Source organism: Molossus molossus, unplaced genomic scaffold (assembly GCF_014108415.1).
Source record: "Molossus molossus isolate mMolMol1 unplaced genomic scaffold, mMolMol1.p scaffold_m16_p_4, whole genome shotgun sequence".
Classification (NCBI taxonomy): domain Eukaryota; kingdom Metazoa; phylum Chordata; class Mammalia; order Chiroptera; family Molossidae; genus Molossus; species Molossus molossus.
This window is the reverse complement of record NW_023425377.1, coordinates 93,483,154-93,508,867: the sequence shown is the minus strand read 5'-3', so window position 1 is coordinate 93,508,867 and position 25,714 is coordinate 93,483,154. Positions and strand designations below refer to the sequence as shown.

General features: G+C 36.5%; 1 protein-coding gene across 1 annotated transcript in view; it reads right to left on the bottom strand.

Annotated features, from left to right (window-relative positions):
• The window catches only part of SPOCK3 (SPARC (osteonectin), cwcv and kazal like domains proteoglycan 3), a 342,954-nt gene that overhangs the window by 195,379 nt on the left and 121,861 nt on the right, over positions 1-25,714 (bottom strand). The window contains exons 3-4 of the mRNA XM_036282120.1: positions 19,568-19,576; positions 19,418-19,463 (exon numbers count right to left, since the gene is read on the bottom strand). Coding sequence (XP_036138013.1) covers positions 19,418-19,463; positions 19,568-19,576 — 55 coding nt within the window. The remainder of the gene's footprint in view (positions 1-19,417; positions 19,464-19,567; positions 19,577-25,714) is intronic.

Sequence of the window (25,714 nt, the reverse complement as noted above, 5' to 3'; positions counted from 1 at the left end):
AAACTGGCAACAAAGAATATTGGGCCTGAAGTAGAGTGTTACTACCTAGGAATGGAGAAGGTAGGGAAAAATCACAAATACGGATTTTATTCTTCTGCCAGCATTCACTCCCTCTCCTGGGGGATCTGCCCCTCCTCACGTCAATTCGGTTCGATTCTGGTGATTCCTTCATCAGAAAGTGAGCATTTGACCTGCACTGAGCAATCTGGCATAGTTCTCCGGGATTCTGAATCTGGACCACACACGGCGTGGGTGATGTTAGTGCTTACTTTGACTTAGTGTCGTTTTAAGCCATTACCTTTTTGCTTATCTTCTTAGCCACAGCCAACCGCTAAATTACTTCAACAAAATAATAGGAAGTCTGAATGAAAAGGAGGAAAAGGCTGAAACACAGTTCAAACTTACAAGGCTGAGAATTCAAACATCAAATACAATTTTTTAAAAATCAACATTTTAGGGCACTTGAGGGGGGAGTTGGTATGGGAAGCAAACATAAAGTGTCCAATTTTTGCACATGACTTAACTACTAACTATAAATATGTTCAATTATTAGTTGGAGTTTTAGAGGCAAAAATGGAAGTGGCAATTTTGCTGGGCATGGCAAACTGGCTATCACTGGGGGAAGAAACAGAAACTGAGAATTGAAGCTTGGGGACTGCCCTGTGCTGGATGCACACAGGGCTAGAAGTCAGCCAGCTTTACAGATGACAGCACTAGTGAACGGTGGCTTCTCCATCAGTAAAACAGAGACATTGATTTGTGCAATTCTTAGAATCATGCAAAGTATTTTTTTTTAAATATGTTCTTATTGATTTTTTTAGAAAGAGAGGAAGGGAGAGAGAGCGATAGAAACATCTATGTGAGAGAGAAACATTGATCAGCTGCCTCCTGCAGGCCCCTACTGAGGATCGAGTCCACAACCCGGACATATGCGCCCTGACCGGGAATTGAACCAGGACCTCTCAGTCCACGGGACAATGCTCAATCCACTGAGCCACACCCGCCGGGCGCAAAGTATTTTTTATTACCCACTCAGTTAGCAAGCACTGACTAAACATATCTGCTGAGACTTTACCATATATGAACATACATGTGTGTTTATAGCTAAATATCCCAGCTTTATAAAGAAAAAAAAGGTTGTAGTCTACATAAAGGTATGAGTTTATTACATTTCACTTTTATTAATTATCACAGAAAAATGCACACACACAGAAAGAACTTAGAGGAAAAGAGCTCAACTTAAATGACATTTTGATGAACACTTTTTCTGTATGCAATCCTAAAAACTATGTTACATTTCTAATTAGCTTCTGGATAACACACTAAAGGGCTCAATAGTCATTATCTCTTAAGATGCTAATGAGGCTATGAGAACTAATTATTTTATTATTTTGAGCTGATTTGGATTCATCCTCTTTAGTTTTCTGTGAAAAATTACTCCATACGAACATGAATTCTTTGGTTACAATTAATGGTTTTATTTCTTAATTGCTTATGCTCAGCAGAGATGCTCAGCAGGGTTGCCCATTATTGCCATTGTGATTTAATTTAGTTCACAGCCATTGACAGCATATATTAGTCATATCACAGTATCATGACATCATCATCATCATCATCATAATCATTACTATTCACTTAGCAATAGGAAATCCAGAGAGCCAAGCATTAATATATGACTTTTTAAAACTAAAAAGAACCTAGTACTAAAGTAATTTACATCTGGGAATTTTTAAAGGTTTATATTATTAAACAAATCCTTGTTAACGTGATGTTTGAGAAAACAAAATATGTATATAATTTTTTAAATTGAAAGTGAAGAATCTACATTGACCTAATAATGTTATTTGTCATTATCATTATTATTTTGCTATTACTAATATGGACTAAGTATAATTCTCAAAGTCTCATACATATTATTTAATCTTTACACTAGTCCTTTGAGGAAGTATTACTGCTTTTTCGCACATACAAAAATGAAAGTGAAATTGAGTAGGCAGAAATAAACTCTTAATAACGGAAAGAATTATGCTGAGTCAGTAAATACTTGGCACATGGAATTAGGTCCTCACACCCCATCCACAATGAGTCTTAGAATGATTCTCAACACAAAATACAATATTACCGAGGATGCTAAAACAATTTTCATTGCCCCAGTGTTACCAAAAATATTTATATGCATTTAAGGTTACTCTTATGAGTAAACTCTTTTAATCTTCCATTTGAATTTACCACAGACTGTCCTCTATAAAGTTACAATCAATTTTTTGTTTTCTTCCAATAAGTGCATTTTAAATTCATTAGCTATTTCACCTCAATATAAGTGTCTTATTAAATAATAAATTATTGAGTTTATTATATACTACTAGACTTCAGAGTTCCCTTCTAGCCAGCAGAAATTTTATGTAAAATAAGAAAATAAATAGTCCTGGCTGGTGTGGCTCAGTTGGTTGGGCATTGTTCTGTGCCAGAAAAGGCTGCTGGTTCAATTCCCCGTCAGGGCACATGCCTGGGTTTCAGGCTCGATCCCCATGGGGTTTGTGCAGTGGGTAGCCTATTAATATTTCACTCTCACATCAATGTCTCTCTCTCTTTTCCTCTCTCTCTAGAAAAATCATTTTAAATAATTTTAAAAAATAGTGATAGAAGTAGTCATTGTCTTCTTTCTCATTTGTCTTATAATAAAAATCAACATTCAGAAGGAATCTGAATATTGAAACTAAAAGACTTCCAGATTCTCAAAACCCTCTGAAACCTCTTGATTTCTAGGAGCTATTTAAATGTAGTCAACCTGAGGAAAGAGGACAACATAATGTTTCACATGTATACACAGTAATATTTATTACTTTTTCATGCCCGAAAAGTCATTCGTGAACAATAAACTGAAAACTTTAAATCCAAATACCAGCTTTATCAGGAAACAACCATAAACCCACCCACACACAAATAAACTGCTGAGAATAGAGAACACAGGCATAGAAAAGGCAAAACTGATTTAAATAAAAAGGTCATCCCCGTGTTTTCAGTAGGAGGTACTGAATGTCTTTTGCTTAATGAAACGATAGAGCTGTGGTTTGAAAGTACAATTTGGCGGCAATTTACATCTAATTAAAAACAGGGCTGCAATATGGAACCGAGCTTGGCAGCAGGGTGATGGTTCGGTTTTCATCAGCTCAGCATGACTTACGTTGTGTTCTGTATTAAAACTATAGCTCTCGCGTGTGTGCTGCCAACAGCAAACATGTTGATAAGGACCAAAGATGTCCTCTGAGATCCGAATCTGGTGAGAATTTGGGCGAAACAAAGTAACAATGCCCTAGCTACCAAAATGACTAAAGTTTTATCTATATGTATATAAAGAAATACTAAATTCATTTGCAAGGGCATAGATATTTTAATCAACAGTTGTGTAATTTCTGAGGTGGAAACAAGAAGTCAGAGTACTTCAATAAAAATGCTAATTTATCTCCACGTAGAATTTTTAAATCTTGAGGCTCTTCATATATCAATTTTTTTTTTTATCAACAAATACATTTGAACTTAAGTATATGTTGAGTAATGTATTAGTTCCCAAACTAACATCTATCCATTGATAAAATATTTTGTTTTCATGAATTTGTTTAAAACTCTATGGGAGCCGCTCACTGTAAATTGAGAACAAAATAAACTAGACGAGAGATTAGTAAGGAAGAGAGAGTTGACTGTCAACTTCAACACAGTCATTTCCAAATTGAAAGAAAACGCAAACAGAGGTAAAGGTCAGAAGAATAAAAATAAATATCATTTCTTCTATAGATTGTGGATACTTCAAAGACCTGATATGCCAGTATATTTTTGCCTGCTTTTGTTTTTTTTTGCTCTATGACCTTCATTATTTCTATGTGGTTGTCAACAAACCTAAGTATAAGTGACATTTGGATGGAACGGAAGGGCCATGTTTGAGAGTGGAATAGGAATGATAAAAACATATATATCTCCTTGGGAATGACATCAACACCTCACCTGTCTCCTTAGCAGAAGTCCCTATAGGACATATTTCCTTTAGAAAGAAGGACACTGAAGACCTCCAGGTAAACACTCTCATGTGGATTAACCATGTACAGCCCCCTGGGCAAGCCCACCTCTGATCTTGTGTCCTTTCAGGCTGCTCTGAGCCTGAAGCCTAGTTTGTAATTAATTTAGTCCTGGTAATTATTTCTCCATCTCCTTCCCCTGTCAGAATCCTTGCTACGAGCCCTGTTATCCAGTTGTGACAACAGCCAGGGCCCCATTGGAGGTCCATATCACTTCGGTCGTTTGTAACTTTAGTCTCAAGAATTACATTGAAGGTTTGTTCTCCCTGGGTGAGAGTTTTGGATCTAGGTCCTTATTTTCCTCTTACTGTCTGAAGGAGCTTTACCATTATCCAGTGGTAACACAGGCCGAAAACTTAGGTTTACAAATTATTCATCACTTGGAGAAGAGATTGTCGGGCTGGGAATCTGAGGCTGTGGCCACCGAGCTCTTTCCACTGAGGCAACGCATTGCCAACCTCAAAACAGGGGAGAGTGTAAGACATCTGCTTGTGGTTCATCTAAATGATCCAGATCAAAGATCTTAAGCAACACTCCCCAACCTGCAAGATTTTTAAAATAGCCCTAAGCATCGTCAACATGGCTGCCCAGATTAGTTCACCGATTTTGGTGTTCAGGTCCCCTATGCAACCTGCTCAAGCCAAAGAGCCCAGGAGGCTCTCTGGCTCTGCCCTGCAGGGGCCAAGAGGAAGGGAAATCAAGAAGCTGTTGGAGATTAATGTGTCACCTGGAACAACTAACTTCATAACAGGATGTGGCTTCGACCCTGGAAGAAAACCTGGTTCATACCAACTCTTTGATTTGACATAACGTAGTTAAACTAGATATTTTCCACAAGGTCTTTCCAAATCTAATTACATAAACTGAATTTTCAGTTTATAAATTTTCAGTTTCACTTTCAGGTTCTTTAAAAAAAACAAAACAACTTTTTTGTTTTTTAACCTACTGATACCATGACAATGCCCACCACAGAAATAGGAAGTAAAGCAGTTATGTTATCAATCTATAAAATTTTCAGAAAAAGACAATAATCTGGCTGATCTTCAAAACTATCAGTTTCAACAGGCACATATTATAAAACCCCAGACACCGAGCACAGGGTCCAGAATATTGCCGTGGCTTTCCTACGAGGAAGCCTGGCGCGACAACCTCCTATAGAGACCTGGGAGTCCTCCGCGCACTGGCCTCTACCTCAGCTCAGCCAACTGCACACGTTAGGATTCTTTCTACATAGTTGAAATACTTTCAGTTGGGTATAAGAGAAATTGATTAAACTTGGCTTAACCAGACATGAAACAGACTAACAGCTGTCAGTGGGGGGACTAGATGAAAGAAGGTGAAGGGATGAGCCAAAAAACATATACACTGAACACATAGACACAGACAACATGTGGTGTGGCCAGAGGGAAAGGCGGGGTGACGTAGGTGGAGGTGGGCAAAGGGGGGAAACAGAGACAAAAAAAGACTTTGCTTGGGGCAATGTGCACAAGAGGCAGATGACGTTTGATTGAATTGCGCACTCAAAACCTGCATGGTTTTGTGAACCAATGTCACCCCAGTAAATTCCAGTAAAAGTAAATAAATAAACTGGCTTAACCAAAGAAGGAAACCTTAAGAGAAATCGACGAATACAATGATCTGAGACGAGGCTGGAAGTGGACGTTCCCGATTAGGTTCTACTTGCTCCGGTGACTCCAGTGTTTGGCACTCTTGCCGGGGTGGCTCTGGTTATCTCCAGACTGCCGAGATGTGACATGGGTCCGCCGCAAAAAGACAGCTTCCCTGTCCTCTGATGGTGCTGCACACCCTGGCATCTAAATGGCCTGGTTTGGATCGCGCTCTCATACTGAAACTACTTGCTGAGAACAAGGAGCAGGGAGACTCCACTGGGTCAGTTCTGGGTCACTTAACCGCTCCCTGGGTTGGGGGTGACATCAACCTATCACGACCTTCTGGTCTGAGGGTCAGAGAGGGGCATGTTTTTCCAACAGGAAATCAGGATGCTGAAGCTGGAAAAACAGATGTTGCTTAAGCAGGAACATCCATCCAACACACACGCAACACTCTTTAAATAAAATGTTATAAAATTAAAAATTCATGGATTAAAATGTATAATTAACACACACTAGTTTTAATACTTGGATCAAAGAAAGACATTAGTCTGTTTGCATTATCAGCTCTTATGTTTATGCAGGGAAATATATGTTGTAATTATAGGAATTAATTTAAACATTATGTTAATACCACTGACTGTCCTGGTTTCCTAGGGCTGCCATAGCTTAGTGCCACAAATCGGGTGGCTTGCAAAAACAGGACTTTATTCTCTCGCATTTCTGGGGGCTTGAAGGCAATGGTCGTTGGTTCCTTCTCTCATGCTCAGGGAGAATCTAATCCATGTCTCTCTCCTCACTTCTGGTGGCTCCAGAAGTTTTTCAGCTGTGTCAGCAAAACTCCGCGCTCTGCCTCTGCCATCACATGGCACTCTCCTTACGTGTCTGTCCCTTTCCCTATCTTCCCCAAAGGGCACCAGCCATATTGGAGTAGGGCTCATCCTAAACCAGTATGATCCCCTCTTAACTTGATTACATTTACAAAGACCCTATTTCAAATAGGGTCACACACAGAAGCATTGGGAGTTGGGATGTCAACCTATCTTCTGAGGGAACACAATTCAACACACGACACTGACCTTTTATAAATGACTCAACACCTAATAATTAGAGTTCCATTAATACAGAAAGTGTATTTCTATAAATGACATTTAGTAGATTTTACATATGTATGTATCTATTTTCTTTCCAATGTTTTCAATTTAAAATGAGCAAGGGGTAGCCTGAAGGTGTGTGGCTCAGTTGGATGGGCGGCGTCCCATGTACCCAAAGGTTGTTGATTTGATTCCCGGTCAGGGCACATGGCCAGGCTGCAGGCTTGAACCCCAGTACAGGGCGTGCAGGATGTTTCATTCTCACATGGCTGTTTCTCTCCCTTCCTTTCTCTCTAAATATCAATAAAAATATTTTCTAAAGTAAACAAAAAAAAATTAAATGAGCAAGGGATAAAAATGTACGTGTAAGTTCCTGCCTCCACTGACTAAAAAATATGCTCAAAAGTTACACAGTACAGTATACACTTAGTTTTGAAATCTGATGTAAGTGGAAATCTGTTTATTCATTAGTTCCTTTTTTGATAGAAAATCTTAACATTTTAGAATAAAAAATTTGAAACATATTTTCAATGCTTGGGAAACATTTATAAACTATGTGAACAGTATATATACAACAGAACACTGAATAAACAATCAAGATGCCTTGAGCCCAAATAACAGCCTATGAATTTTCCCGCCTGCCTCTTCCCCTACCTCTTTATTATCTATCTCTTGGAAGCTTTCAGGGCTTCAGCTAAATGTTACTCTACAAAAATTACCTTTGGTTTTGGGCTAATTAACTTTTCCAAGTTTGCAGAGTTAATCATTAGTACGGTTCAGACTAAAACCCAGTACTGAGTCCCAAGCCCACATTTCCCTAAAATGATGCTGCCTCCTAGCTTACATCTAAGGTCACTATGAAACATTAAACATGCTGTTTCCTATCTTGCTTTAAAATGTATTTTAATGTCTAAATGTTCTGGCCTTAACTGGAAATACTGCATCTCGGCAATTATTAGTTCAGTTTTTCATTGATGATTAAAATTATAGGAGATAATTTTGGAGCACAGTAAATGGTAGGGAGGCTCAGGACTATGTGATTAATGACCAGCATTCTAGTTCTAAATGCACAACTTAATATAAATGGTTAGCATTATAATTATTTAATATAACTTTGGGCAAGTCTCTTAATTATTAAGGGACTGCGAAGTTAGGGATCGCAAGGCCCTTCTTCTATAATCACATAAAAAAATGTTTAGCTTCGAATTATAATGAGAAAACTGAAAAATATTGCAGACATAATATTTATTAAGTGGTATTTAGCCAGCAATATGTATGACGATAAAGTAAATGTAATAAAGTTGCTAACAAAGATTTCCCCACATATTACACTAAAATCTTACTTTTTCATATTTCTCTTGAAAATTAAGTTCATCCTTCCAGTGAGAAATGATTGTTTCTTAAAAAATAATAGGAATGAAACTTATTAGTAGAATTAAGTGTTTTATGTCAACATTTATATTCAAAAATTGAATCATTAACATGCAATTTACAGGGCTTGCAGAACACTGGAAAGATAAAACTTAGAGACTAGAATTTGCAAATCATTCTTTGCTACCTTCGAATTTTAGAGATCAGAAATTAGAACCCCAAAGAGTTTGAGGAAATGATCTGTACAAAGTTAATATAAGTGAGAAGAATTCAGTCCTCTCTCTATTGTCAATGGAAGTTTCTTCATGAATTCTAATTTGAAATTGCAATGAATGACCATGGACACGACCAGCCTCCCTGGCATAAATGCTGGCCTAGGTCTATTCAGAGGCTGTGTGTGTGTGTGTGTGTGTGTGTGTGTGTGTGTGTGTGTAGGAGCTTCAGACGGGAAAATTATTTTCCCTCATTGAATTCCAATTGTAATTTCCTTTGTAATGGGAGCAACAATAATTAAATAAATAAATAAAAACCAAAAACAAACCAAAAACATGGGAACAAAGTAGAAGCAATAAAAATGGGAGTAGATGTGAGAGTTGAGTGGAATAATAACTAAATACTTCTAGTAGTTAATAGATGTTCAACAACTGACATTATTAATAATTTTTTAGACCTGTGAAATCTATGCCCTAACAAAATAAGATAAATAAGCAGGTTATTTTGCTTTCAAATCATTATTATAAAATTACCAATAAATTAGCAGAGGCTAGATACTATCATGGAGATATGTCATTATACATTTGTCCAAACCTGTAGAAGCACCACATTAAGAATGAACCATAATGTAAACTGTGGACTTTGGGTAGTTGCCATGTGTCAACATAGGCTCATGAACCAATGTACTATTCTGGTGGGGATGCTGATCGCGGGGGAGACTATGCAAGTGTGAGCGGAGGGGGTATATGGAACCTCTATAACTTCCATTCAATTTTGCTGTTAACATAAAATAAAAACAAAAGGTCTATTTAGAAAACAAAAACATTACTGAACCCAATGTAAAGGAATATCTTTTTTTATTTTACTTTATTTTTTCCATTACTATTTATCTCCTCTATGCCCTCTTCCACCCCACCCTCTCCTCCCACAATCACCACACTTTTTTTTTTTTATCCTCACCCGAGGATATTTTTCCATTTTTTGTACAGATAGAGTGGGAGGAAGAGAGAGGAAGGAGAGAGAGAGAGAAACATCGACGTGAAGGGACACATCGAGTGGCTGCCACCCGCACGACCAACCAGGGCCGGGGACAAACTGCAACCGAGGTACATGCCCTTAGCGGGAACCGAACCCGGGTCTCTCCGGACCGCAGGCCGACGCTCTAATCGCTGAGCCAAACTGGCCAGGGCAATCACCACACTTTTATCCATGTCGATGAGTTCTCTTTTTTTCCTCTTTTGCTCAATCCTTCCACACCCCCAACCCACCCCACTCAGAGTTGTCTGCCTGCTCTCGACCTGAGTCATGCAGAATTTAATGAACAAACAGAACTACCAAGCAACACAGAGACAGACTCATAGGTAAAGGAATATCTTTATGTTACAGTTTTCTCATTTCATTTAAAAAGAGAAATAAATTTCAAGGCATTACAGGTGAAATATTGGTAAATCTTTTTATTTCCACCACCCCACTCGAGAAGATATTTTTTCTATCAGATTACTTAAACTTAAAAAAAGAAAAGTAATTATAACAGGAAGGGGGAGTCCTCATATTATTATTTTTAAAAGTCTGTCTTTTAAATACAGAAAATTGAGTTTCATATTAACAATTGGAAAAGCTAACAAACAATGCCTAGGTTTGGGGCTCAGTCCCTGGTGGGTGTGTGTGCATGACAGCTGGGGTCAGGGTGCATGCAGGAGATCAGCCAATTTATGTTTCTGTCTCATATCAATGTTTCTCTCTTTCTCTCTCTCTCTGTCTCCCTCCCCTGTCTCCTTCTCCCTTCCTCTTTCTCTAAAATCAATAAAAACCTATTTCAATATATATGTGTGTGTGTGTGTGTGTGTGTGTGTGTGTATAAAAGAATGGAAAAAAATCTATTATGTCAGAACAAAAAACATGTTTTTATAAATAAAAGTAGTAAAAGTTCACTTAAAATTGTGGAGTTTTTTTTTATTTTTCAGAAGAAGTATGAGAGAAAGAAAAGGAAAAACACCAAACATTTTACATATTTTTGTGTGTATAGGCCTTACATACATTTACTTAGTTTCGCAACCCTGTGAATTAAAAATTTATTCAAATTCTAACATAGAGAAAACAACTTTAGTGTGGTTAAATTACTTGCATATGAAAAGTTGGCCTATATTACCATAGCTGTGATTCAAATTCATGACTACATGGTACAATCAAATAAATGTCCAACTGTCCTGCCTGTCAATCATTTATCTCTGCTATCTCACGCAACACAAAAGCACAGAATCAGGGGGATCCACGGTGATGGAAGGAGACTTAACTCGGGGTGGTGAACACACAACAGAGTGTACAGATGATGTGTGTAGATTGCGCACCAGAAACTTTATAATTTTGTTAACCAGTGTCACCCCAACACATTCAATACGAAAGGGGAAAAAAGAACTATCAAGAAACATGCAGAGAGAAAATAAAATAAAATATAAGACTAAATAGCAAATTATCAACCTGGGAAATTGTCTGTGAATTATCAGAACTAGAAGAGACTGACCATGACATCCCAGCCTCTCTGTGATGAGCAGCAGGGTATTCTAATCAAAAAGTTGTTCGTTTTAAAAATAATGAAAAGCTTTTAAAAAGAGTACCATATAGCCCTGGCCGGTTTGGCTCGGCAGTTGGAGCGTCGGCCTGCGGTCCTGAGAGACCCAGGTTCGGTTCCCACTAAGGGCACGTACTTCGGTTGCAGTTTGTCCCCGGCCCTGGTCGGTTGTGCGGGTGGCAACCACTCGATGTGTCCCTTTCACATCAATGTTTCTCTCTCTCTCTCTGTTCCTCTCTCTCCCTCCCACTCTACCTGAACAAAAAATGGAAAAATGTCCTCGGGTGAGGATAAAAAATAAAATAAAAAGAGTACCATATAAACTATACTGAACTATTCAAGTAACTTTCATGCACAAGAATGAATTTACTCATTCTTGATCAAGTATATAGGGCCCAAAATTGGAGCGAATAAAAAAGATAGTTTAAGAAGCAGTTTTCAAATAATAAGTGCTATGTGAGGATGGAATGGGATATCTATGTAGAAAGTCTACTTCAAGGCTGGATGTCAGAGACAGGGAAGAGCTAAAAGTTACTTAATTATATTAGTAGGGATCAGACATAGTCACCTTCAAGCTTCACTGTTAATGTTCTAGAAACACATATATTTGTTTTCCACATTGCATATAAGCAAGTGGGGTGAGAATTCCGGTCAGGATATTTCAATGAAAAGTAATTTCTGAGAAAGTCCACAGAAGCTGCCATACATCCTTGAAACAGTTTTGTGTCTTACAGATGTGCCATATGTTATTCCCAAGCAATGGAATTACTCCCCAGTGCAACAACCCTTGCACTTATTAGAGAACAACTATGTCAGTTTAAAATCTATATTCCTAGCCTGGCCGGTGTGGCTCAGTAGTTGAGCGTCGACCCATGCACCAAGAGGTCACCAGTTTGATTCCGGGTCAGGGCACATGCCCAGGTTGTGGGGCAAATCCCCAGTGGGGGGGCATGCAGGAGGCGACCAATCGATGTTCTTTCTCGTAGATGTTTCTATCTCTCTCCTTCTCTAAAATCAATAGAGAAAAAAATGTTTTTAATCTATATTCCTATACTCTAAATATTAGAATACAAGTTATAAACCCCTCCTTCTTCAGTACTAGAACAATTCTAAATATAATCCGTGTGTATCTTTTGATTGACCCTCTTTACCATGTATATTCCTGTCAGTGTTACCACATTTTTTCAGGAAAAAAAAATGTGTATGTCTGAGATGAGAAACAGACCAAAAATATGCATATAAATGAGCAGACTCTAAAGCAGTATTGCATAATAAAAGAGAAAATGGACTTCAAAATCCACTAATACAAGGTTTCAAACCTAGTATTGTTACCTTTATCAACCTCTCTCAGCTTCAGTTTCCTTTGTTAATTAAAGAATATATTTAAATTTCAAGGTTAGCACAATAGTTGTCTTATATATAACACCGAACACATAGGCAGTGTTTGTTTAATGGAAACTTTATCTCTGGAGATTTCTTCATCCCCACAAGCCATTCTGAAACCCCTTCGGCACCTACTTCTGTCACCAGATCCGAAAAGGTGAATACATTTTTAAAAATTCCCTGACACTTTCAGTTGCCTTACAAAGAAAAGCCATTTTAACAAAACTCTTCTCAGTACTGATAAACAGAATGACTGAAAGGAATTATTTTGGTAAGTCATTGCCTGTGCTGTGTGATTCTCAACTGTATCTGCATAAAAGAAACAATTGCAGCATGTAAAAGCCAAACACATTCACACCCATCAGCAGGGATATTATTTTTAAAAAGCAGAAAAGAACAGTTGTTGGTGAGTCTGTGGAGAAACTGGGACCCTTCTGCATTGCTGGTGGGAATGTGAAACTGTGCAACTACTATGGAGAATAATGTGGTGGTCTCTCCAATCATTAAACAGGATTAGTATGTGATCCAGCAATTTCAACTTCCAGTGTATGCTCACAAGAATGAAAAGCAGAGATTCAAACAAATATTTGTACAACCGTGTCCATAGTGGCATTTTCACAGCAACACAATGTGGAAGCAATCCAAGTGTTCATCAGTGGATGAATGGATCAACAAAATGTGGTATGTGCATACAATAGAGTATTATTCAGCCTAGAGAATGAAGGACATTCTGACACATTTTACAACATAGATGAACCTTGAGCACATAATGGTTAAGTGAAAGACGCCAGTCACAAGTATTGCATGATTCCATTTATATGGGAAATACTGATTGGTCCATTACATAAAGACAGAACACAGAAGGCTGGGTGTGAGGGGTGGGAGGAGAGGGAAATGAGGAGTTAGTGTTTAATGGGTATAAAGTCTCAGTTCGAGAAGATGGAAGAGTTCTGGAGATAATGTTGGTGAAGCTTGCGCAACAATGTAAATGTTTTTAATAGCACTGAACTATACTTAAAAATGGTTAAAATAGAAAATTTTACATTATATGTATTTTATTATAAAATTTTAAATTAAACACACACCACACCACACCACACCACACCACACAACACAACACATAGTGCCCAGAATCTGACCCAGCTAAATTAAATAAAAATGTTCAGGAACCAAGCCTGGGAAAATGTATTTTTTAAATGAGTGCTTTGTCATTGGTCTGTGGACCAAAGAGTCACTGGTTTAATTCTGGTGGTTTAATTCTGGTCAAGGGCTCATACCTTGATTGCAGTTCGTCCCTGGCCCTGGTGCCTGTGCTAGGCAGCCAGTCAATGTGTCCCTCTTACATTGATGTTTCTGTTTCTGTTTCTTTCTCTCTCTCTCTCTCTCTCTCTCTCTCTCTCTCTCTCTCTCTCTCTCTCTTTCTCCCTCCCTCTCTCTGTCTCTCCCTCCCTCCCACTCCATCTGAACATCAAATGAAAAAATATCCTTGGGTGAGGATTAAAAAATAAATGAATAAATGAGTGCTTTGTAATCACAGGTTCAGGCAGGACTGAATATCATTCCTTTAGCCAGTGAAGGATTTCTGCCAAAAATGTGACGTCCTATATGTATGTACTGATTTTTCAACCTTCACAATATTTATTATTATGTTAGACTTGTAAGGTTTGAGGTAAGAATATTTAAAATAAATTTTTTTTCTTTATTGATTTTAGAGAGAGAGAAAGGGAGAGGAGAGAGTGATAGAAACATTGATGAGAGAGAACATTGATTAACCGCCTCCTGCATGCCCCCTTCTGGGGATAAGGCCCACAACCTGGGCATGTGCCCTGACCAGAATCGAACCAACTACCTCTTGGTGTATGGGTGACATTCAACCACAGTCACACTAGCCAGGCTGAGGTAAGACTATTGTTTCTTAAATATCTCAACACATTTGAAGTATATTTGATCACCCCTCACTCTATAAATTGGATTCACAATTTAGTAACATATAAGGTCATTGAAAAGAAATGAACATAATTTGCCTTCTTGCACACTTATGTAGGCTACTATAATATAAACTAAATGAAGTATTATTTATCTTAATTTTCTCTTCTAAATTAAACACGCAGAGCTTTATACAATCTTTATTATCTATGAAGAAAAAAAAGCAGTATTTTATATAGAATAAACCACTCTAATATTCCTGATTTCTATATTTTAAAGATTATGGTATAAAACAAGTTCAATAGTATTTTTGTGTATATATATCAGAATTAGATAGGAAGATGAAACATATTTTTCATGCATAAGCCCTATGTGGCTCTTATGTACTAAATCTGACATAGAGCAAAGGAAGACATAATTTTGAATTCTAGGTTGAACATAATGTCTTGCAAGTTTTCCAGAGGGCCTCTATAAGCCAAGGGTGCCAAAATAGATGATATAAAATAAAGTGTATGATGTAAATTGACATGGCTCTCAGCACTGAGTACCCTAGCAAGTAATTATTTCAAAATGGGACAAAAATCCTAAGCCGATTCTCTTGAGTTGATCAAATAATAATTTAGATCAAATACTGGTTCAGAATTTGCATTTTTAGAAAATACTATAGTCATATAAATCATCTTTGCATAGTGTCCCCACTGGATTGCAATTCTGGGAACACCAATTTTTCCACTTGAAAAATGCCCACAGGCCCCAAGCTCTTAAACAAAGCAGCATTATGCTACTACCATGCCTCTATTGTGAAGCATGGATCAGACTTATCTATTGTTTCAGACTACTATCAATAAATACCATCTAAGCACTTGGGGGGAAAAAAAAAACCTTCATGTAAACAAGTGAAAATTAAAAGAATCTGGGAGAGAGGCAATACCTACATTGTGTAATCCACTTATACGGGGCCTTAGGAAGTACTGTAATGCAGTTAAAAAAGGAAAAGATAGGTTGGGGTGCATTTTCTCAAATGCTAGTCTTTTTCAATTTCAGAAAATAATTACAGCCGTAGTCCTATCACAGCTCTGTTCATTGAAAGGAATGAGAACTCCAGAAGAAATCTCAACACCTTTTCCTTTGCAGCCAGACTGACAGCAAATGGCTACGTCAAGCTGTGACCGTGGGTATATGTGACAAATTTTGCAAATAGATGGAAAGAATTAGGACAATTAGATAGAGCTCTAAGAACTGATCCTGAAAGGAAGGAAACAATAGCTACATATACAGCTAACTATATGACTGGCCTTTCAAAGAGCCGAGTCTTTCTTTCTCGCCCCCCTCCAATCCTTGCAAGAATAGCTCATCAAGATACAAGGTTAGCTATTCACATGTCTATTTTTACTGGCTAGATTTTGAGCAGTTTGAATTTAACAATGGTCCCTAACACACACAACTTCTTTAGGAATTTTTGTTGAATTAAATGCAACCTAAGGAGCTGGTCGGAGTCAGCCCGCCATTCCCGGAGAGCTCTGGACGGAGGAGAAAGTGCAGGAAGAAACACTGTGAAATGACAGAAGGGTGCTGATCTAAGTCAGAGCTACATGTCTTGCCCCAAATTCCATATCCCCAGAAATCTGCACCAGTAGGTGAAACACATCAATAACATGAAACTGATTTGTCCTGACATCTCTGGATCTATTTAAATTTCGCTTCTTTATTATTAGTCTTGCTTCTCACTTGCTGCCATGGTAGATACCAAGTAAAGAAACCCCAAGCTGGTCTGTAGAGTAAAATTAGGGAAATATAGAAAGCACATGTTGCTTCCAACTTTCACTTTAGGGCACCTAGATAGCAAATCCTGCAGAAACCAAAGAAATAAATAAACAAAAACACCCTTTGCATAAAAAGTGATCCTTGTAGACAGAGCACTTAAGAGCAGAGTCTCTAAACAATTGTCAGGAAATAGTGCTAAAAATTCCAGTGATTTATTACTTACACATCCAAATTAATATACAACAAGGTAGGGTTAATAAACAAGGTAGGGTTAAGGCAGTGAAGAGAAAAGAAGTAAAAATATTTTTAAGGATACAGCATACCTATCCAAAGCATGCATTACAATATTTATCATGCTACCACTCCAGCCTTTATCTTCTTTCCTTTGTCACCATAAACATAGGATTTTTATGCTGTTTTCAGGAAGATGCATGTCCTCATTAAAACTATTTTTTAGTCGATTTCTGTTGTGTCAACTGATGATTAGCCCTGCTAATGAAGAGAAGTAATGGCACAGAAATTTCTAGTGGAGAAAACCAAAGCAATTCATTTCTAGTGTCAGCATGTTTTCCTTTATTTTACAGCAGATTTACCAGCACCAAAATAGTTTTACTTAAATTCATTTGAAGCCATTATAGTTTACCAAAAGTCTTATTTTTTTATCCTTTGGTAAACAAAGTGAAAATGTTCTGATTAATAATAATAATTTAAAAAATGACATAGAAAATCTATTACAGTTAAACCAAAAGGTAGATCTGTATGAATGATCAATTAATTCTGCCGAGAAGCAAGTTTACAGGAACAGATGTGTGTGAGTCAATAGGCATAGGTTTATGTGTGTATGTATGTGTGTTGATGTTAACGCATAGGTGCGGAGAGGAACTTTCTCTGGAGAAATATTATATTATGAAATATTAACATTCTCATTAGTGCTACTTTAATTTCTGCATATTTTGTGAAGCAGTCTGTGGATATGAAAATATTATGTTATAATGAATATGGTTAAAATGGCATAAATAGAAGCATAAAAATATAATGCGAAAGCAATTTTTTGTCATTCTTTTCAGGAAATAAGCAGAATCTCAAAAGAAGAAAGTGTGAAAAACTCAACTTATGTTGATAAGCTAGGGCTGTTCATAAAACAGTAAAAAACTTAATAAATTAAAAATTATATACATTCATAAAAAGTCTTCTCTTTTATGTTCAACAGCTCAGTGAGATTTTGAAAATAATACTTAACAGAAGATTATATATCATCAGAAAGAACAACAAACATATTAGAAATTAATATGTCACAAGTCTATTCTATCCAATGATGCTCTCTAGCTTATTCAGAATCAGGTGTAATTTTCCTCACTCCTTGATACGGTCTACCAATGGGTTAGTTTATTTTGCTCAAAGCTGAAAACAAACAGAAAACAAATACATGTATCTCAAGCTAATTTTGTTTTTACTATATATTACTTTCCTACGTATGTTTATCAACTACATATGTTCCATCGATCAAAACCCAGGGTCTGATAGAATACAAGTATTATCTGAAACAGAAACAAAGCATCCAACTCTATTTCTAATGCTCCTTCAGGTAAATATTTATTTTGCAAGCATGAATGTTACAATTCTGTTAGTAGGACATTGTTTTATGTTATTGTTATCATATGAGGAAATGTACTACGCTGTGGTTAGGAAATGAGGTTCAGGGGTCAGACTACCTGGACCAAATCCTGACTGCCACATTGCAGGGATATGACCTTGAACAGGGGCTTAACTTCCTTCAATGCCTCACTTCCACATCACCTGGCAGGGTTATTTTAAAGATGAAATGAACTAATATATTGAGTACTTAAAATAGTGACTCATTATGGAACACTCTTAATAAATATCAGCTATTATCACGTCACGAGCTTTCTCTTTGCCTCGTAAATATCATGTTATTTGACAACTTAGTAGGTTGAAAACCTCTTTGAAAATGAAGGTAAATCAGTTTTAAGGTATATTAATGTTTGGAAGCCTCCTTATAGCAATCTTTGTTATTTTTATATTTTAATTGCTTTAGTGAGAGGTAAATCGCAGTTCAACACTTCATCACACACACAAAAATAAGAAAAACACACACAAAGTATCTTTATTGTAATTGGATGAACCTAGTATGACAAATTTAAGTGTTAACATCCATTTCATACATAACTCCAATTTTTCAAGGTTTATGATTCCATCATAAAAATTCATTTCCCAAGAAAGCTTGCAAATATATCTCAGTCTGCATGTCATTATTTTTTCATTGTCTGCCTTTTAGTGCATTTCACTTGATTTATTAGTAGCCAAATCAAAAGTGTTTTTTTTAGAATTTTTAAATGCATATTGCACAAAAACACTGGACAGTAATAGTTAAATCACATGAAGTACAGAAGAAATAAACTAATATTAAAGAGGGATTGAAGAAGAATGATTCTTTCAGATTGCCGGTTAAGATCAACGTTGACAACCGTCCCTGTCTAGATCCACTCAGGGTTGGTTCTCTCTCATAGAGGCTGGCTGTTGGACCAATCATTCCAAATATTAAATCAGAAGTTCACAGGCATATCAAAATACCCAGGCTCCCGTTAATAACATACTATGGCTCCTTCTTAACAATGGTTTCTACTTATAAGTGAGGCTACTTCATGGAGTAATATCTTCTGTAAGGTTACTATAGCCTATGTGAGGTGGACATTGCATTTGTTTCAAACTTTAAAAAGGAGAGTCTCTGGTTCCAAAACTGTACACTTCAGTAATCAGATCTGTGTAATGATTTATATAATTATCGTTGCACAGAGTTTGATGTTGCCATTCTCATCGCACAGGTGGAAGTACTTCTTTCCCCAGCACATGCCCTGCTTTTTCTTCTCAAGTAAGCAAAGCAGAGCGCCGACTGTGTGGACAGAGGTAGGGGGAACCCCAACTATACATAAGACGTTTCCTTCTGGGCCTCACTAAGACCCCAGCTGAGTCTAATTACCAGTCAGCTCTGTTTGAAATAAAAGTTTTTATTAACTGAGACAGAGACACCAAAGCCATTTGTTTTGAAATTTTACACAAATAAGTCTATTTCCTAGTGAATGCACTTGAATATATTTGAAAACTGGATGAAGTGACTTGTATCAAGAAAAATGGGCATGGTATATAGTTCAGAAGCCTAAGTCAGTAACATAAGATATGCATCTAAAAATAACAGCCATCCTGACATAATCTTGTTACCTAATAAACTTATTTCTAACTACATTATTCTGAAATGAAAGCAATTATTGCATAAATTTTTCCATTCATCTAAGCTCTCCTATTCCATATTTTAAAATATAACCAGACAATTAATATCATATTCAAAACAGTGATTATAAACATGTAAAGATCTTTATTTTAAAATAATTAGATTCTTACCCTGATCGAAGGCCTTTCCTGGACTCCAAGTGCGGAAATAATCATCCTAAGGGAAAAAATAATGTGAATTGAGTGTATATCAGTAATTAAAATGTAAAGATGTATATAAAATCTAAAATAAAATATGAAATACAGAAGCCGAATACAAACCTCTACTTCCTGCAATGGCAAGCAGCAAATTATAAAAAAAATAAATAAAAAATAAAAAAAGAACAAGAGAAAAACAATAGTTATCAAAGGGGAACACTGTGTACATATTATAAACATATCTTTCAATAAATGTGTTCATTTTCATTGCAAGTCAATGGTTACTCTAGCAATTTAACTATTTTGGGTTACCACTTTAGCTAAATATTATAATGCAATACTTTCAATTGCAATTCAATGTGCAATATAACATGCAGATATTTATCCTGAGCTAATAAGCTATAAAATTATCTTGCCAGTTTCCAATTATGTAACTGCATTTTCCACTAGTATAACAGTAAATGGAACCATTAATACAGTGGGGAAAATACCAAGGGATTTTCCACTAGCCCATATAGAATAAATGTACTTTATGCAAATCAGTCACTTATTAATTGAGTATCTCAGAAGTTCATCGAAATGCAAGTGGAAGCTTAAAAAATGCATACCTAATTCAATCTTGCCTAAAGTTTAAATCTTTGATATGAAAAGAAACATTACTATATTTGTACTATATAGTGTGTAAATAAGACCATACGACCAAACAGCACAGTCAAACTGACTATTTTATTGAATGTTTTTACACCCTAAATGTTTTGTATAAGTACCTCATACATATCACCTTTTATGTTAAATAAAACAGATTTCACTGTTTAAATTAATGAGCTATTTTCACTATAGTAATAAAAAGGACATAGTGAAGCTCACTGATGAAAGATTCCCTGGCTCAATACTCTTGGACCCTCAAAGTCGACCCAGTGAAAAGCTACAGAACATAGGAAATGCAAAAAGGCAAAAGACAGGTTCTTCGAATTTCCTTCCTAAGCTCTTTGCTAACACCCTCCAATGTGCAGAGAGGAAAATGAGGCACATATTATAATGATAGAAATAAAAACATTTCTCAAATTTATTTATTCAAAAGTTTTCAATTGCTACAAAATATTTTTCTTATTGTGACTAATCATTCATCACCACCTTCTGCATTCCCACCTGACCAACTTCAAATGAAAGAGAAGGAAAAAAAGAAAAACCACTGAAGACATGTCAGTCTTATATTATTTATGTTGCAAAAGGGTTATATTCAGAGAGGGGTGTGTTATGGCAATCCACATTGATAGGTTCTAGTCTTCAAAATGATCTAGGATTATTAAAGAAGGATAACACCACTGGATAATTAAATAAACATTTATTGTTAACTCTTTTTAAAAAAATTTTAGCATAATAGAATTCTTGGTAAATCCAAGTTCAAATCAAATTACTCCACTCAAAATCTCTAAACTTTAAGGATCATGAACACACATTTAAAAACTTTCCATTTTTTTGGTTACATCTCATTATTTGGGGATGATGACTGTTTATTCATTTCATGTGTGAAAAGGGACTGGGGTTTTTCTGAAGCATAACTAAAAGCTAGACAATGAGTATAGTAGTGATGGATTTGGAGATGGGAAACTGGTATTTTAAGGCTGGCTTTACCACTTACTAGCTGCATAACTTTAGAAAGCATGCTGATGATCTAAACCTCAGAACCCTGTGAATAAAGTTGGAAAATAATACCAACCTATCTGGTAGGGTTGCTGTGGGGATCATTGTAAAAAAAAAAAAGTAAAATATTAGCACAACATCTGGCATAAAGGCGATGCTAAAGCACACTTGCCAATCACAAGAGCCAGGTTAATCTCCATCAATATCTCTGGGCCACGTCACCACTGGACAAGTTCTCATCACCACTAATAAGGTCCTTTGTTTTTTTTTTTTTAGGAAGAGCCATGAATTCCTCATAACATTTGTGAAAGTGATATTCAAACTGCCCCCTCCCAAATTTTCAAATGTTAGATGCAGTGAACATTTTTACAGCTTACATTTATGACTGCAGCAGTTAATGCAACAAGGCAAGTGCTTCTGCTATCACCTCAGACTAGTATTCTGAAGGGGTACAGCTACCAGTGGCATCATCCACTTAAATGTGGGTAAGTTTTTATTGCAATAGTGACACCATCCATGCAAATAAGACTGATCTAGAAGGAGGAACAGGTGTGGAATTGACAATGATAACACTAATAACATGAAAGCAACACGTTTGACTCAACACATTGTGTTTGAAATACTCGTCTTTATTATTTTTTTTAATTTTAAATAGTTTTTCTTTATTGATTTTAGAGAGAGAGGAAGGGAGAAGGAGAGATAGAACATCAATTGGCTGCCTCCTGAACGCCCCCCCACCGGGGATTAGGCCCACAAGCTATGCATGTACCCTGGCAGGGAATCAAACCGGTGACATCTTGGTACATGGGTCGATGCTCAACCAGTGAGCCACACCAGCCAAGCGAAATACTCAATGTCTTTAAAGATTAGCATATATATATATATATATATATATATATATATATAATCATATTGGGTTAGTTTGGGACCACAGTTATATAAAATCTATAACCAGTTATATAAAAGCTATAATCACTATATAAAACATAAGCCAGGTTCTTTTGGCTTTGTCAAGGACAATCTCCAAGTCTGGCCATTGTGGGAATCTGATACAGTATAAAAAGGCAAAATAGCCTCTCAGCTATTTTTAGATATTTTTCTTTGTGGCCCTTCTATCACTAACTTTTTTTTTTTTTAACTGAAAATGGTTTCACCTCATTAAATCTTAGAAATTTTGCCAGGATGAGAAATAAAAGTATTTTCACATAAGTGTTCATTCAGGCGCAATTCTTTTGTCTCATAAGCTTTGTGTGAATATTGGTTGTTCTCAGGCTTTAATTTAGATCCAAAATAAGCCAACTAGGGACTTGAAAAACGACAGCAAGAAATGCCCCCAATTGGAGAAATGCAGGTTCAGATGACTGAAACAAACCCTGAGTGTTCCAACAGGCAAAGTTGGATTCCAAAGCTTACACCAGTGAATTACAGCAGCAACAACAGTCATATTATGCCTGTGCCAATTTCTTACGTTTAACAAAATATATGTTTTGTTTTTTTTAAAATCTACGGAACAAAATTTAATTTGGATATCCTATTACTTAAACATTTTCCTTGTGGTTTTAATGTTATTTTTCCTAATTTTAAGTAAAATGCATATTTAATGTAGAGCATAGTTTCTCAACCTTGGCATTATTAATATTTATTCTTTGTTGTCTTAGGGCAGTGTGGCTGTCCTGTTCATTGCAGGCTGCTGAGCAGCATCCCTGCCCCCCCGTCATGACATACCACCACCAACCTCCCTCAAGGTGTGACAAATGGAAATATCACCAAGTATTATCAAATGTCCCCTCAGGGGGAAAAAATCACCTTTTTGAGGACTACTGATCAAAGTTATTGGGAAAAACAAGACAAATGAATCAAAATATCCTACAACAATGGTCTAGCAATAATAACAGAATTTTCTTCACAGATGTTTATTATATTGATAACATTGTACATTCCATTTTACAGCCAGCTTTTTTGTGTAACATTTATTAAGAGCACTTTACAATTGTATCAAGGTGTTAACAATATTTAATGGCTAATATCCTTGTGTGTAGATTTACCATCATTTAGTTACCCCTTCATATAGCTATGCTTTTGTATTGTTTATAATATTTTGCTATAACAAACAACTCATACATAAATATCTAAGTATCTATTTTTTTTATATAAATACAGAATATAAGTTTAGGAAGCTGATTACTGGGAATAAACACCATGCCCAGAATAGACAACTGATTTCCTGTGATAATAACTGATTTAACCAGGCTTTGACCAGATGAAGGAGATCGGAAGGACAAGTTTATATCCAAAGATCAATTATTAAATGTATTCATTCACTGCAACACCTGTTCTCATGAATCTTCCCATTGCCTGAAGGAATAATATGGGTTGGAAAACTAGGTCAGGAATTACTTAAGCATCCTCGTAGCTTTTGATATGCAATCAATTGGGAATAGGAGTTTTGATACCCAAGAACTCCATAATACCTAGAGTTAAACATAAAAAGGGTAATGCTCAGGCATCATATTAGCCATGATTAAGACTGAACCTGTTCCAGTGGCTGTGAAGAGCTGTATAGGCAATAAAACTTTACTAAAGTGTATATTTTAAAAGATACTGCCAGCTAAGCATGACACTTTAAAATACTAATCAATAGAGATACTATCAGGACACAATTCTGTCCTATATTCCCATAAGCATTCTGTAATTTATATTACACAACTACTATAAAGTATTTTTAAGGTAAATAAAAAGTGTTCCACAAGTATAAAATGAGACACAAAGATTATAGTTTGGGAGACTCATAGCAAAAATAAAATAGGTGTTAAGCTGATGATTACCAATTGTGGGTATTTCTGATACAGCATACCAATATCCTAAAAATATGACAGTCCAATTCTAGGCATGGTATAAAATTTTATGGCCAATATATACTAAATTGTCTAGGTATAATATTTCCACAGCACTTCTCTTCCCAATCTGAAGTCTGAGAACAGAATATCTGGACTTTCATACAGGACCTTTGTGTGTAGTTAACCATTTAGAATACACACAGAGACATTATACACATATGTTGAAATATATATTTCATACACATATGTTGAAATATATATTTTTTAAAATGGATATGTTACAGATATATCATCAGTGTCTGTCTATAACATTTAAATAATCTTTTAGTCATATGAAACATCTCACAAGTCAGATATATTTAACGAATACAGCTTTGCAAAATTATTCCAATAACCATTTATTGTGCTTTCAAGAGATGCTCAGGAAAAAGTGAAATAAGTGATACAGGGCCTGTGACTTCAAGGAGCTCAGAATCTAATGTGAAGGCCAGAAGCACTCCATAATGGACCACTTGAAGAGAAATTTGTGCAAAGTATGATGGGAACAAAGAAAGAACGCAAATAAATCTGTAATGTTGTATGTGAGAAGTCTGCACAGGGAAGGCAACATGTAATCAGAAAGGTAATTTCCCAAGGGCTCTGAGATAGTGCCTAGTTTTCTCTAACTTCAGAGGTGGAGGATCTGAAGCGCCGGTCCTACAGGAGTAGATGATCTGTGAAGATGGCCTCCATCACTTGCTTTCCTCACTATACATCTATCCTGCTACTCACAGAAGATGAAGTCTCATCCTCCTCCCTTTGGAAAGAGTGTGGCTTCCATGACATGCTGACCAAGAGAATGTGGCAGAGTGGACTTCAAGAACTGGTAAGGCTAGTTTTCAACCACTGTGAGAGAAGCCCACAGCACATGGAGAAGGCTGCATCTCAAATCATTGCCAGCCTGTGGGAGAGCCACTCCGAAATCTCAGATGACTTTAAACCCAGCCCCCACTCTACTGAAATCACTCTTTAGAGATTCGGAGTAAGTGAAAAATACAGAACTGAGCATTGTCAGAACATAGATCCATGAGCGACAATAATAAATTGATTTGAAGCCCCTAAGTTTTAAGGTGGTTTGTTACACAGCGATGAATAATTGGGAAGCCCCCAAGCCACACAGTGAGTCAGTTCTAAGATCTCAAAATCATAGTTAGTGTGCCTTTCATGATAGCATATTTTTGTATACGTAGATACAGAACCTCCAAACTGCCCTTTCTTGGCAGGATTTAAGCTGTGGTCCATTAGATACATCTTTACACTATCGGTCCTCCTGGGTGGCTTGATGCTAAATAATGGCTTTAGCCTTAGAACATGCCTACCTGACCTTGCAGAGAACTCTCAGAACAAATCTTAAGGAGTCATCAGTATCTTGGCTCTGTGCATAAATGTCAATCTGTGCTCTATTCATTCTTCTCTGGGATTTTCCCCCTTATCCATTGAGTTTGTTTCTCTTCCTAGACTTTTTATTCAACCCCTAATCCCCATCAAATACTCTGCATCTAAACCTATTTAACCCGACGTCACAACTTTTACCCACTGGATAAGTCTTGCTGCCAAGAAACCACCCCTATTCCCAATGCTTTTTTCCACAAGCCAGTAAGAGACCAAAGGGTAGACCTGGTCTCAAATTTCAACCTAATAGGACATAGTCACAAACACGTTTAGAAAGTAGAAAGTGTTTTGGTCCCTATTTCTTTTCAAGGAAGGAGAGACTGGATCAAAGATCCTACAATAAAAGATCCTATTTATT